The 15,640-nt window shown below is 41.1% G+C and overlaps 1 protein-coding gene across 2 annotated transcripts in view; it reads left to right on the top strand.

Moving 5' to 3' along the window:
* LOC125006166 (contactin-4) overlaps positions 1-5,516 on the top strand; it is a 129,788-nt gene extending 124,272 nt beyond the window's left edge. For both annotated transcript variants that reach the window (XM_047581942.1, XM_047581943.1), the window contains 3 exons: positions 2,400-2,512; positions 3,309-3,477; positions 4,608-5,516. In XM_047581942.1, the coding sequence (XP_047437898.1) occupies positions 2,400-2,512; positions 3,309-3,477; positions 4,608-4,693 (368 nt within the window). In that variant the 3' untranslated portion in view covers positions 4,694-5,516. The remainder of the gene's footprint in view (positions 1-2,399; positions 2,513-3,308; positions 3,478-4,607) is intronic.
* Positions 5,517-15,640: the final 10,124 nt, after the last annotated feature.

Genomic DNA, 15,640 nt, shown 5'->3' on the forward strand with positions numbered 1-15,640 from the left:
ACTTACAAATTCAGCAGGGGATCAAATACTTATTTCCCCCACTGTACGCTGTGCGTTAATGGCGTTTCAGTGTAGCCACGATGCTTGATCAAACTAAACATGTTGCTCACGTGCAGAAAACTGGAAGATGAACCACAGAACCACAAACACGTACTCGCTGCCGCATTCTGACACACATTTCCAGTGTAATTATTTCATGAAGTCCCAAAAAATTATGGTTTATCACAAACTGGTTTACATGAATGTAGTGTTTGTGTGTAACAACATCGTAACGATATCAATTAGTCTTTGAACTGGAACAAAATATAGGTGTGAAAACAGCCTATAGGGAGATTAGCTACAATAGATTTCCATTTTTTGTGTTCATTACTTATCAATGTTGCATTGTTCTCATTTGTATCCTCAGTTTCCTTCATAAAACAAAGGGGGGTCAGCTCTATGTTTCACTCTGCAAAGGACTTCATTGCACTAAAGGGCGTTTCAGGGCTCAGTTCAGCTCCTCAGCATGAACAAATGGTTTATTAAATTAAGGTTTTTAATATTGTAAACCAAACTACGTGCAGTTTGACACAAACCCCCAAACTGTCACATCTAAAACAAAAAAAACTGACATAAAATGTCAAGTAATAATTAGCAACCTGCAGTGTTTTGCTGCTGAAGGTTTATTTGAGCCACGTATCTTACGTATGAGATCTGCACTTTTACCGTACATCTTTATAGCATGAAGGCCACTTGTTTGGTGCGACTCCATTAAATTGCTACACTACTGTCGTCTGGTTAAAGAGTAGAAAACTCGGCAGCTCTGTACGTTTCACACAATTGAAGTTTCCTACGATGGTGAAAACAACCAACACAGCCTTTGAGATGGAATCATTACCGAGTGGGTCCGTCATTTTTCAAGTCTGTCCTAAAACAATATTAAAGCGTCTGCGTCACGGTAACAGCTTTTGTCTGCTGTACTTAATCATCCTGTTCATACGCAGCAGATAACATACAGTCTTCCTTCCATTCAAAAAAACATTAAAAAGATTTTAGGAAGACAAAATAATAAAAAAAAAAAAAAAACAAATTAGAGCATTTTCTATCCTCTTACTTCAGAGCCTGTTTCCCTTTCATTACCCGTTTCATTCATGCTCTGCAGCCAGAGAGGAACTCTTAAAGGCATCCACTTTACTCATCTAACTGGGATGGCTGAAGCCTTTTCTCTTCAAATTAAATGTATCTTTAAACAAAAATCACTTCCACTATAAAACACACAAGGACGTGTTTCATTCACTTCTTTTAAAAACAAAAAAATGGTGAAAGCACTTTGGTGTAGTCTGCAGCACGTGATTCACCGTGTACAGTGACACCTCTGATTACACTGTTGTTATTAACTATTTATTCCACGCAAAAAGAACAAGCTGCTTGGATATACTCGTGTTTTTTTAATGACTCCAGCCCTTTAAATTAAAGGCCGTTTCCTTTTTCAAACCCTTTTCAGGGCCTGGACCTGGAGTTTTTCTGCTTGATTTTTCCATTTTCCTTCAGTCATTAGTTCTTTCAGTTTTTTTCTGTTTTGTTTTTTTCTGGCAATCAAACTTCTGGTTCATGGAAAACCTGCTGTACCTCCCGAGGCAGTGGTAGTAGTAGTAGTAGTAATAGAGGTAGTGGTAATAGTAGTAGTGGCCGTAGAGGTAGTGCTATTAGTGGTGATGGTAGTAGCAGTAGTAGTGGTAGTAGTAGTGTTAGTCTAACCTGATAGTAGAGGTAGTGGTGATTGTAGTAGTAACAGTAGTAGTGTCAGTGGTTGTAGTAGTAGTAGAGGCAGTGACAATAACAATAGTAGTAGTAGTGGTAGTAGTAGTGTTAGTCTAACCTGATAGTAGAGGTAGTGGTGGTTGTAGTAGTAATAATAGTAGTGGTAGTAGTAGTAGTAGTAGTAATAGTAGTAGTTTATTAGCGGTAGTAGTCACACTATTTTTGTCATCTTTATAAGAAATTATTGTCTTTTGCATTGTTTGCATTGTTTTATCATGTATTGTATTGTGTGTTTTATTGTGTGTTGTATTCCATCGTATGTTGATGTGTCCCATCGTTGAATGTTGTTCGGTGAGAACCCCTCTGGTGCTGTTTTAGATGCAGTGCAGACTTCCGTGCTGGACCTTTCATTTCATCCTTATTAGTGGACTTTCACACACATAAATGAAAGAGCGGAACGTTCTCTGTTTGCCTCGACCTCCGGTTTCCTCCCGTGTGTTCTTCAAGGTTAAAGAGTGTCTCACATGAAAACGCCGACACCACATCATTAAATCAAAGCAAAGCTGTGGAGTTTGAAGTTCAGAAGAAGACGATCACCAGTGATTCCAATCGCTTTATTACGCTCATTTGTGTCCTTTGTGTAATCGCATGTGTTTCAGCGCCTAGTCGGCCCCCCGGGAACATCGAGTGGAACCTCACCAACTCTAAGATCTTTCTAAACTGGGAACACGTCAAGGCGATGGAGAATGAGTCCCAGGTGACGGGGTACAAGGTGAGTTTGTCAGAGCGATCGCACCGAGTCCAGAACCGTGGCAACAAATAGAGCCCCAGCAGCTGTCATCCTAATTTATGGCCTTCTCGCTGCGGCGGAAAGATAGACCTCAGCACTCCAGTGTAACGTTATGGATCGGCTCTGTCTGGCCTTTCAAAATTAAAAGATCTGTAGCAGGTGATAAAACGAAAGGCGTCATGACACATTGGGAATTCAAGCCCTCCTAACCAGCACCACAACAATGAATCACATTTGATCCACCACTTTGCATACTTTGTGTGGACTGTTTTTGATAATGCCTTCCACAAATAAAATTTTATTTATATATATATATATCCTCCAGAGATATGCAGCCCTGCTCATTTAATGATAAATCTTTTGTGGAGCTGTGTTGTAAGAGAGTGTGCGGCGTTTGCTTGCAGACGCGACCGTTTTAATAATGCGGAAGAGGCAACACTGTGAATTAAAAAAAGCAACATCACTTTCGTGTTTTTCATCTTTTTTTTTTAATTCACACTTGCAATTTGGCTTTCTGAAGTTAGAAATTAACACATGTTTTGTTGAATTTCCATCAAGATGAAATTACATAAACTAAACTTGTAAAGAGAATGTGGGCGGTCTTGTTTCTGAAGTGGCCTTCTTCCAGATTGACCCCTCGCATGTCATTTTCAATTTATTGCCGCCGTATAACCAGCGTTTGGATTTTGATTTGTTTTTTGCGCACAGATGGTTGTAAAGGTTTAATTTCTCACAGAAGAATTAGATTTTCAAGGCGGGGATGCGTGCTGTCCTTCAGGTTGTTTACCGGCAGAATTGGAACGGCAGGACCACGGTGCTGGAGACCAACAAGACCAGCGTGGGGCTGCAGATGCCTCCTGGAGAAGACTACCTCATTGAGATCAAAGCTCTGACCGAAGGGGGCGACGGCACCAGCAGTGGTCCCATCCGCATACCAAAGATGTCCAGTGAGTCTCAAACGCTCCCCGGCATGCAATTGATCAGAGCTGGAATTAGAAGCACCGGGATGGGGCCACGCTATGCAACTGATCCCCTGTATGACTGATACTGTTTCTCAGCTTTAATGTAGCTTGAACAAGGCCTCCAGAATACTGTTCCATACACAAAAAGAAGAATAGAAACATGTGGTGCAACATTTTGGGAAATATAATTCATTATCTATAGCAGTGGTTCCCAACCTTTTTTCCTTCCAGCCCCCCCGTTACTTGTATCTAGGAAAAGATACCCCACCCCATACACAAACATATGCACCATCAGACCTTCTGGAGTATTGTGCAGTCACATCTATACATGAAACACATTCAGGGCTTAAATTTTTCAAGCTAATTAATTAACTAATTATTATTATTCGATTAGCACTTTAGTCATTTAATTCAGTTTCAAGTTCAGCCATAGTTAGGACACATTCTCCTTGCTTCATAAATTTACTCTCCATCTTTCTGACAACAGTGATTTAAATGAAAAAACTCCAGCTTAGATGACGTGGAAATTCCATATCCCAACTCGGAAATTTCAGACTTTGTTCACGTTACAATTTACAGGTCAACTTGGAGGAGCAAAAATAAGTTTGGTATTTGCTGAACATTTAAATATCTGCAGCTATTTTTTTTATTTTGGAAGCGGTAATTTCAGATTTAATTTTTTTCCAAGTTGTCTTGAACGCAGCATCAGCTGCAGCTGGATCTCAACCAAGTTTTCCAAGACCCACCCCCACCGTACTTCTGATTGGCTAGTGATGTTAATATGTTGGAGAGGAAAATCCAGGTCACTTTCATCCATTGGTAGATGAACATCAACGAGGTTTTTTTTTTTTTTTTCTAAATGTTGATCTTTCTTTTAATTGCAATCAAAGTCCGCTGGTGTCAGGACACTTTAAGTCCTATTGTTCATGTAGGGAGACACGTAATACTGGACTAGATGAAAACTGATGGTGAGCTCTGATCAAACGAGTTTTGGAGCATCCCCTGTGATCTCTGGCGGCGTGGACCCAAGGTTGGGAACCACTGATCTTTAGGATATAAACAGGATAAAGATGCACTGTATTTTAAAGCTAACCATTTTTTTCTTTTCTTTCCAGGTCTTAACTCAAACGGATGTGTGTGTCCAGTGCCTGTTCAGATGAGCTGTCTTATGTTTTTTATCTTTTCTATGTTCATTTTGTAGCTTCTGATGCATTTAGAAATGCGCTCTGGACGATGACTGGATGTACTTTCCTCTATTGCTTGATTTTCCTATACATGCCAGATTTTTTGGAACAAGCTGCAGCAAGTTTTTTTTTTTTTTTTTTTTCTTTCCAGCTACTGGTTTGGAAACCAGCGCGGAATAATAGGGCCGTCCTGACAAACTGTCAAATGCCCGCTCGATGCACTCGATGCACGCATGATAAAAAGGAATTTGACCTGAACACGGGTTCATGTCCCTGTTTCTCCTCTGGGCTCTTTGTTTCCACCTATTTTGCCTAAAAACTCCAAGAACCTTTCTTCGATTTGTTTGCAGAGGGCACGACAACCTAACTCATTTTATTCCTCTAATATGACAGGAAAAATGCTTTTTTAAACGATAAGTCGTCATTTTAGGAAATCTGCTCTAGTCCTCATGCTCAGCTGACTGACATGCATGCATGTGGGTTTTTCAGGACAGGCTGTTAGTGAAGCCTCTTTCAGACCTTGCGTGAACATCCATCCTGGGCAATCTGATCACAAGTTAAATCTGGCATATGGCTCCCTCTGAATTTAATGCCGTGAGTCGTCTACAGATGCTTCAACATGTTGGTGGCGTTGCTTGAAATTACTGCGCTGTTTAAATTGCACGTTGCGCTGTTACAGTCCCCTCTGGTGAAGTGAAGCCACACTTTGGCCCACTTCCATGTCACACTTGTGGATGACGTGCTTCAACGTAATGATGATTCTTCTTCTGTTTTATGGCCGTTGGGAAATAACATTTACCCTGTGTCTGAAACCGTTCAGTCCCTAACCCCTACTCCCTATGTAGGCTCAATCCCAACAGCTTTCGGAAAATCCCTTAAAACCGAAAACACTATGTATTTGAATTACCGTAACTCACAATGGTTTGCGCTATTGACAAAATTCAAAGTGTGGCTCAACACTTGTCTGGAAGACCTTGGTGACATCTCAAGGGTATAACTAACTTAGTTTATACCAACAAATTCCTCCAAACAGCTCTCTGCTCCTGGGTCTCCCTTGGTCTTGCGTCGCTTCCCAACATGCAGCCAACAGCAGCAGTGCGTCATAATTACCGTTATGGCAGCTTTTTTCCCCCAGTTTTCAGCCATATTTGGAATTTTGTCCATTGGTGAGATACGGTAAATGAAATACCACAAGATTTTTTTATGCACAGGCGGATGATTAGGTCTAAAAGGGTTAATGACGACACTTTGGAGGGCATTGAAGGTTTCAGACATAAATATCAAGGGTTTCTGGAAACAGCTGTAGGTGCATTGCCGATTTGGCACGAAAAGAATTTATGAGGGGAATCGATAGGGAATGATATCGATGAACTGAACCAGCTGGAACCGGTTCTTTTAAAGAATCGGTTCTCAATGTACTTCAAACTGGCCCCTTGTGTTCAGATTGCCCAGGACTGATGCTCATGTGAGGTCTGTAGATGTCTGAGAAGATCATCTAACAGGCCAGTTAGCAACAATGGTTCAATCTCTGGTTTATCTCATAAACATTAGCTTGCAATTTGTGAAATATTGCCCTTGCATTGTGTAGCGCGTATTATTACACGGCTGCATCACAGTTTCCGTGGTCCTGCTCAGACCTGGTGTTAACCTGTTCCCTGAGTGATCGGACCCCATCCACCCAGCTTTATGTCCACGCGTTCACACCCGGCATTAAAATGTCTCGAGATCTGATCTCAGCTCTGTGCTCTGTATGTGAACAAACACCAAACAGCTGCTGCATCAAAACAGCGACACTCCACCTGCTGCTGTTTGAGAACCACGGTGTTCTCCGTGGTACAAACTGTGGGTTATAAAAAGCTCTAAAGATGTTACATTAGATTTACCTCCGTCCCTGTTGACCTCCACGGAGCTCAGATCACTCAAACTACTGGTCGTTATTGAGACGATCTGAGCTGGAGGGAACTGCTCATGTCCTGTTAATATTCTGCCATTTAATTTGTGGGTTTGTTCTTGTTTGGATTTATTTATTATCCAGTTAACAGCTACTTGGTCAGAACATCGCTAATGAACGCTACACTTACAGTGCTTCTGTATTCATTCACAGTAGCGTGTGGAGGCTTGTTTTTCTGAGAGAATGAGTTAGAGCTGTGCTAATGCAACAGGACATGAGCTGAGCAGGCGGTCTGTCACTTTGCCCAGGACACATTGTGTGTTCACTCTACTAAAGGAATGTGGCCAGAAGTGTCCCACACCTCTTCCAAATCCCTGTGCTTAATCCCAGGTCCATAAAGAGTCTTCTATTCACAGTTCATTCCAGGTAGCGCAACTGCTTACACTAACACCCAAACAAACCCTCTTCAGCCGTGTAACACGCTGCGGGACATCTGAGAAAATATCTATCAGTACAGCAGAAGCAGACAAGCTCGTTTGAGGTGGTCTGAGCCTCCGCTGGAGAGCAGCAGCAGGGGTGAGGCAGGTCAGCAGCCTTCAGTCTGCGCAGGAATCGGCGGGAAATCACTCACATCCTGAAGGATGAGGTCGTAATTTATTAAAATCTTATCAGAGCCACGTATCAGTCCTTAGACAGTCTCAATGCTTTAATTAATTGTCTCTTAAATCAATAAATCAGGACCAGACCTTCCCTGCTCCAAATACATGAATAAACTGAACATGCACCAGTCAGGCATAACATTATGACCACCTTCCTAATACTGTGTAGGTGTGTCTTGTGCCTCCAGAACAGATGTGACTCTTCAGAGTATGGACATGGGCCTTCTGAGGGGTCCTGAATCAATCAGATACTTGATTAGTTTGGGATCTCGTGAATTTGGAGGCCAGGTCTTTTTGAGTTGTTCCTAAACCATTGAGATGGGGGTGTCTGGTCTAGGTGATTTGGTCCAGGAGGGCGGCATCTATCTAAGTAACGTCCACATGAATGAAAACCAGGTCCAAAACTTTCCCAGCAGAACACTGAATTGTCACAAGATGGTTTTACTGTTATTTTTTAGAATTTGTGTTGGTTAATTCTTCTGAAAGGATGAAAACTGAAACTGCTTCTTCCTGTCTTTGAAACATTTAGATACAGAAAATAATTCATGTAGCTACACAGTCCCTCCTTGGTCTGACGAAGCTTCCAAAGAGAGCAAAGTTTCCAACATTCCAGTGTGTTATATTGGAAACTACAGATCGATTGTGATTGGTTGCTTATAGTTGAGGAGAGTAATCAAAGAGGAGAAAAGAGAGAAGAGAGTAATCAAAGAGACAGAGAGTAAAGGGAGGTGGACAGAGTGGTGATGGGGGAGAAATAGTGGATCCTGACTACACACAAATGTGTACAAATTCAAAACTATTCTCACATATCACTTCTCCTGTCGGTGGTCATAATGTTGTGGCTGAAAGCTGTATGAATTTAGTCAAACGCTGAGGAGAGAATTACAAAATAATGGCTTTCAACAGTATCTTGACGTGTGTCATAGTATGAATCTAACTTGCTAGAAATGTTTTTGTTACTTAATTCAACTGAAATGGGGATAAACGTCCTAGAACTCTGATATATATATAGTTATATATAGTTTATGGTCTGTGACGCAGATGTGCAGCAAGTGACTTTTTTCCAGGTTGTGTTCCGCTTCCTCTGAAATCTCACACAGCTTTATACGACAGTTTTCGTATGTGCAACAAGCCCCGTAACCAGATTTTGACATGCAGACGTGGTGGAGTTGCGCTTTAACACCTGCCAGTTTGTCTTTTGTAAGACAAATGTAACAAAAAAAAAAAAAGACAGCGTTTCATTCATGGTGTTGTTGGGTCTCGCTGCCTCACTGCCACTGTTTGCTCACCTGAGTGGAACGAGGAGCTTGTTAATGATATTAATTACAGCTGTGATTTCCCCACTTTGACTAGAAAAGCCGCTCAGTGAGCAGGAGCTCGACCCGACTATTACGCACATGAAGATAATTACATCACGCCGGCTAACGGCTAATTTGGCCCAAACAGTGGCGTTTAGCGAAAGAAAATAGTTTTGGGTTTTGCCTGTTTCTGCTGATAGATAAATGTAATCCCTAGTTAACACCGACCATGCTGGTTTCAGTTGGGGGCTACAGCAGCTTCCGCGTGCTTTACATAAATCTCCGGCAGACTGCTGAGGACTATTTAGGTTACGCGTGTGTAACCCAATTTTCAGGATTAATCATCCACAGAGTTAAGAACGAGTTCACCGAGCCGTAAACGTCTCGTGTTGATGGGATTCAAAGAAACGGGCTGAGCTCTTTAAACACGTATCAAGAAGAAACGCTTCTTTGGTTTTTGCTGTTTGAAGTGATTTTGTATTTAAAAAAAAAAAAAAAAAAAAAAAAAAAAGATGACATGTGTAATGAAGCTGCTTCTTGCCTTAAGCTAAATCTCTACAGTACATATGAATACGACCCATTGTCAGCTAATCTTATTTATTTTGAAAAGGGGACCGCCTTTCCATACACACATACATAATTACTTTATTATATTTCAAAATGTGCGTCTTGTGACATGCAATTTGGAAAAACATCTATAGGAAATGTTCTGTGCACTCGTCCCAGTGCATCTGCAGCAGATATGACAAAACTTCATTTAGTGTTCATATGTTTTTAACTAACTAATTGCATTGGATTTTTTGCTGAAACGTTGCAAGACTGTTTGCTCAATAGTTTTAGGTGTTAACATGTAGCGGATGAGTTTTCAGCCGACTGTCGCCTCCACACAGTTGAAACTCTTTTGTAATATTTCCGTTTTGTTTTAATCATCTTATGCCTTTGTTGTGTTGTACAACACGTTGCTCCTCATCATCATGCAGTAGGAAACTTTATGATACGTCTTTATTAATATGCTTTGTTTTAAAGAGGAGCTGCAGGTATATACATATATATATATAGTGTAGAATAGTTTGTCCCTCATGCTGATTTGTGTGCATTTTTTTACTACAGTCCTGAATATTATCATTCAATTTGTAAGTACATTCACTCCTTTGTTGTTCCAAGTTGTACATCCTAAATGAAACTTAACTGTTCTACTTGTGTATATAGTTTGAGCTAGATGACTTCATGTCTATTAGGATCAACATGTTTTCTCGAACTAAATCTTCAAGTTGTTGATTCAGTAACGTAATACCGTTGTATTGATATGAGATATCTCTGTGAGATGATCAAAACGCTCAATAAAGTTTCACGTTGAAACCCTCTAATCAGCTCGTGTGTGCTGTTTGAACCATGCACCTCTGCAGGAGACAGGTTTTTACTTTTCTCGGGATCGTCCTCAGGAGACTTTCAGGCTGCGCTGCACGGACTCCAGCAGAGAAACACGGTAAATGTGGCAACGAGGACAGAGTGGGAGGGTCTCAGGAGGAAAAAGAAATGACTAAAAAAAAAAAAAGAGTTTTTAGAAGTTGCTGTAGAAAAGACAGGACTTCTGGTGGAATGTGGGACAGTACAGGACACGTTTATGAACATATTCAACTGAAAACAAGCATCTGGTGAACCATGTGTTTACCTTCAGTTTTAGAACAAGTCGACGCCTTTTCCTCGAGAACTTAATTAAAATCATCAATGATAATTACGTTTAAACTATTTCAATTAAAAATCCTCCCACATGAGAAACCTGTAGATTATAGAGCCGATTCTCTAAACTCCTGACCTTTTTATCGCTGGTCGATAATTATTTTAATTGTAAAGGATCAGCGTGTGACGTCAGCTGGATTCTTGTGAGATGATGAGATCCCACTGGCTTCGAGCTACAATATGCACCTGTATTCCTCTACGAAACATAGACGCTGTAACCTACGTACGTAGCCTACGCTGGTGGAGTGTATTTATGCTCATCAGCCTGGTTCGCTCTGTAACAACACCTCCCAGACACTGGTCGGTGCTGTGTCTTTTTTTGCCAGGCGTATTAACTTTTGTTTGCCTCACTTTCAGCAACGACGACTGAAACTTTCATCGATATTTTGCTGAAATTTCGCCCAAGACAAGTCATACAAATGTTTGCATCCCCAAACCTCATCTCTTAACCTTTCCTCATGTGTTTCATCTTTATTGATCCAAAACAATCAATCTGAAAACTAAAGTGGAAACACGCTACAACCAAGCGGACGAACCACAGTTCTTTGGGTCTGCATCACCATTTCTGGACATCAGGCTACATCTGGACCGTCACCACTAATTACATGACGGCCATGTGGCTCCAAACAGTGAGTTAAGTCCAAATAGATCCAAATTTGAAATATAGATAATATTTAAAGCCATGCACCATGAAGTATGCATAATGATACTATGGAGGGGGGCGAATGGTTCATCTAATCTCCCAACGTGTTTTATTTATTTTTTATTTTTTTTAAATGTCTACCCTCTCCAAAATGTTTCCAAGGACAACTTAAAACAACAAAGCATCAGGCACTTCAGATTAGTTTGCATCTGGATATTTAGAGTTATTTAGACGACCTTTAAAGACAAAACAGCAGGTGATAAGGTGATAGTGGGTCTCATTATATAACGACAATAATCCTTCATTCAATACGAATAAATGTTTCAGAAACGGTGACGAAGAAAAAGGCAACAAGCAGGAAACATACGGAGTCACAGATGATTGAAAGGGTTTGTTTCAGTGGTGAAGTCCAGTTCTATCACATCATTTAATAATATTATAGTATTAATAATTGAAAACAGTGGGAAATCACATTACTGACCCACTGAAGGACAAGCATGAAACATTTTAGTCACTCCACAACATTATCCAGTTGTCCTGTGTCCACATTGATGAATATTTAATGAAGCAATGAAGCGCTGTTGTGACCAGGGCTTCCGCTGGAAATTCATGTGACTGGAAAATTAGTGGAGATCAGTTAATTCAGGGTTAAATCAAGGATAATCCACAGAGCATAAAACATGGCACACAAGTAACCGAGATACGGGAGTTAGAGCTTTCATGCATCTTTAAAACTGCTCCAGTAGCCACGACTATGTTCTAATGAAGCCAACGTCGTGTCAGCTGCCAAAATAAATGAATTAATAAATACTAGAATGACTCATAACATATCTTATTACATAGTAACGTGTGGTGTTCAGAGTCTTTACGCAGAGATGTGTACGTCCACTCTTAAAGCTGATATCAGCAAAGATCCTGGTTGGACCAATTAAATGTGTGATGGATTAGGAGGTTTATCCCTTTATCATTAGTCTTGGAAGATAAGATCAGCACCGATATGACTTTCCCCAAAGCTCAACTTTCAGATCTCACAGATCTCAACGTCTCTGCGTTGGACTGAAACTGAATCTCTGTAAATATCTCCCAGAGTGATTGGAGATATCTGGCTTTTTAAGAGCAAAAAACATTCAAATAAATAAAGATTCTCATTTGGATGTTCGGAAGAGGAAACTATACACCGGTCTGCCAAAACATTAAAACCACTGACAGGAGAAGTGAACATTTAAACCATCTTGTGACAGTTCAATGTTCTACTGGGAAACTTTTGGACCTGGCATTCATTCATCTGGATGTTACTTAGACATAACGATCGAGCATTTATTATGTATATTTGACACACACAGTTGGACTAGTTAACTATTCCATACAAATTTTATATTATTGGTATACTAGTGAAGACCAACATGCTCACCAGTTAACCAGTACGAGCCTTTTTTACTCTTACTAATTAACTAGCTACGGGCATTTACATCCCTTGCTCAGCGACAAGGACGAGGAAACAGACAACTGTTGTCAACTGTGCAACTGGTCAAACAACCCCATCACCTTAGACACGTGTGTGATGTTCATGAAAAATGAAAAATAAAATTATATTCACAAAAAAAGCTTTCATATTTTCATGACGAAATGTCAGAATGTGTCTCACTATTATGTATCCTTGATATCACATGTCAAGTACAACATGACCTGAGGTCACTAGTTAACTGTTGTATACAAATCTTATGTTGCTGGTTCACTAGTGAAGGCCAACATGCTCACTAGTTAACTAGTAGTTTACCCTCGATCAGTGACAACACCATGTGATCCATCCCGCTGTTGCTATGCAACTGGCCAAACAACCGCATCACCTTGGACACTGTTTTGCCAACTACTTTTGTACATTTGTTCATAAAGCTAAATCTGTAATTATTTTGATTGCACTGTTTATTTAATTTTATTAGATAATACTTATTTTTAATCTTTTATTTTAATCTTAGTTTACTTTCTTGTCGCTTTTTAGAGGCTAACCCTGTGTCCTGGCCTCCAAATTCACTAGATCCCAAACTGGGAGACCTGCATAATATCAGTCAGGTGGTCATGATGTCATTCCTGATCGGTATAGGTGTTAGGCACAAAATAAAACATCTTGTAATTTGCGCATTTAGCACGCCTAGTTTGACTCGTCATATAAACGGAGGCACGCACGTGGACCATCTGAGCCGCTTACACCCATAAACTCCTCAAAGACGAGTTCTCGTCTCCCAAAACTGCTGCACAATCTCCTTTGACTTTAAGCCGCCTGTTCTGCTGGGGCAAAATTTAGCCTTAAATATGTAAAGCAACTGGAAGAACCAGAGCTTGACTCGCAGCTTGTGGCTAATCCTTTATTCATGGAAATCTCTTGAGGACGGTGGCGTGTGAGGAGTGGCTTCTTTACCTTCGCCGGGCTGTGCACGTCGTGCCGCTTTGAATCCACTCATCCGCTCATTATTCTCAATATGTGACGCCTCCTGCGGGACAATCCCAAGAAACTGCTTGGGTCACCTGATAAGCCCGAGCGCCTTATTTTATTATACATACGTAGCGTACGATTCCATCCCCATCAAACACACGCTGCCAAGGAGAAGTCAAATGTGGAGTGGATCAGCATGGGCAGGTAGGTGGGAGGCTCTGGTCGTACATCCAGTTTGAAAATAGGATTTGTTGTTCATATTGAAAGTGAGCTGGGGGCGGGGGAGGGAAGCTGACAATATTTTCTGGTATTGTCGAGGTGTAGGCTGCAAGATATGTCAGAAATGTGACAGTGTGTGGACCTGAGCTGAGCTCCAAAGCAGGGATAAAGTGGTGTGATGGACAGAAGATTGGCTGGGAATTAAAAAGACCATGAGCCCTCTCCGAGCACCGCGGGACAGCTGACAGGCAGCCGGTGGAGCTCTCCTCCCCCAGGTTCACGGGGAGGAGGCTTTGTGTGGAGGACCGCTGCAGCCGCTTCCACTATTACCTTTCATTCCTCACCGCGGTCTGTGGATGCCAGCGTTTCTTTGTAGAACCCCATTGTTCCCCGGGTTATTGTGGTGCGACTGTGTGTCGGAACAAAAACATTGTTTCCAGATTTGTACAAAAAATCAGCAGCATTTAGAGTTTTAACCACGATTCAGGTGACACAATCAGAAAGGTCATAAATGAGCCTCGTCCCTCCATCGAGGAGGATCTTGACCATCTGACCATATGATAATATGACCCCCCACCCACCCATCAGACTGTAGTGGGGCTAAGCAGCTCCTTCAGCAGCAGACTGCTGCATCCCAATCAGGCTGTACAACACAACGTGCAATAATCCACTTTTTTTTTTGCACTGCCTATCTTAGTTTTGCACCAACTACCTCGCTGTCCACATTAGCACTTATATTATATACCAATATTTTAGCATATGCTGCTGTATTCTTGTATATTTTGTACAAATTTGGTATTGTCTTTTATAATTTGTTTTTTTTTTTTTTTGTATATATTTCTTACTCTTACTAATTCTGTGCTGCTGTGACAAGGTAATTTCCCATAAGTGGGATAAATAAACATTGTCTTCCGTCTTAGTTTTGTCAAAACTGATACACACGGATCAGCCGTGTCATTTTGAAGGTCTCATCTTGTCCCCCGAAAACAGTTGTGACTCATCAGTGAATGGTCCCTCTGAGGGCGTCTTGTGGTGTCTTGTAACATAATGTTGTTAATGGGGGCCCTTGAGAGGAGGGAGGGGCCTCTGTCTGTGGATCATCCCATAGATACTCCATCAGTTTGGGATCTAGTGAATTCGGAGGCCAGGTCTTCATGTTCCGGTGGTAATAACGTTGTGGCTTATCTGTGTTTTAGGTTATTTGGTCAAAATGTCGTACAGTTGTCATAATAATGTGATGGAACATAGCAATAGCTCGGTTCCTAGTTTTACTCGGTGCCTCCGTTTTCTCCTCCGAATCAGTTCAACTCACCTTGGGATTTGATTGTCTGAGTGTCTGCGCTTCTGTCCTGGTTATTGTGTTCACAAATCTCAGCGATGAACTCTGTGACTTTGGTGTTATCAGTGCTGATTGGTGCTAAACCTGAAAAATAACACGGGGTTTGTAATGAAGCAGAATGAGCGTTTAAAGCTGCACTGTGGCTTCGGAAGCAGAGCACACTTTGTTATTACCTCATAAAGTTTGGATGATGGAGCAGGATTCTGTCACTCTGACTTGATCCAATTCCCCGCACTCATTAAGTCACCTGGTCCCCTTACTCACATATAGCGGCCCAGTTGTGCTCCTTCTCCTTCTCTGCCTGCCTACCCTGTCCTTTTTTTGTGTGTGTGTGTCTTTGCCTCGAAAACCATTCAGTATAAATGTACTCTTTGAGCTGTGTCTGCACCCTCATAATCAGACATTCTACAACAGCAATAAAATAAAATCGAATCAAGAAAGTAAAACAATCCATTTAATACACTGAATACTTACAGATCCGGGGCCGTGTTAGCTCTGCGTGCTAAATGTGTGTATGGCAAAATGATGAAGAAATATATGTATAATGTAAGTGATCTTAACTTGTTGTTGTTGCCAATGAGTAAAGTACAGCAGGGTATGGGAATGTCATTAGTTTTGCAGGTTTAGAGAGTACGCATTGACATTACTGCCACTCGGGGCAAAATAACACAGTTAAATGTATTAGTAGATACAGCGAGCCTGGGAAAAATGTGGATTATCAGATCAAGTTAAGGACAATTGGAC

The sequence above is a fragment of the Mugil cephalus genome, chromosome 4, assembly GCF_022458985.1.
Source record: "Mugil cephalus isolate CIBA_MC_2020 chromosome 4, CIBA_Mcephalus_1.1, whole genome shotgun sequence".
Lineage (NCBI taxonomy): Eukaryota > Metazoa > Chordata > Actinopteri > Mugiliformes > Mugilidae > Mugil > Mugil cephalus.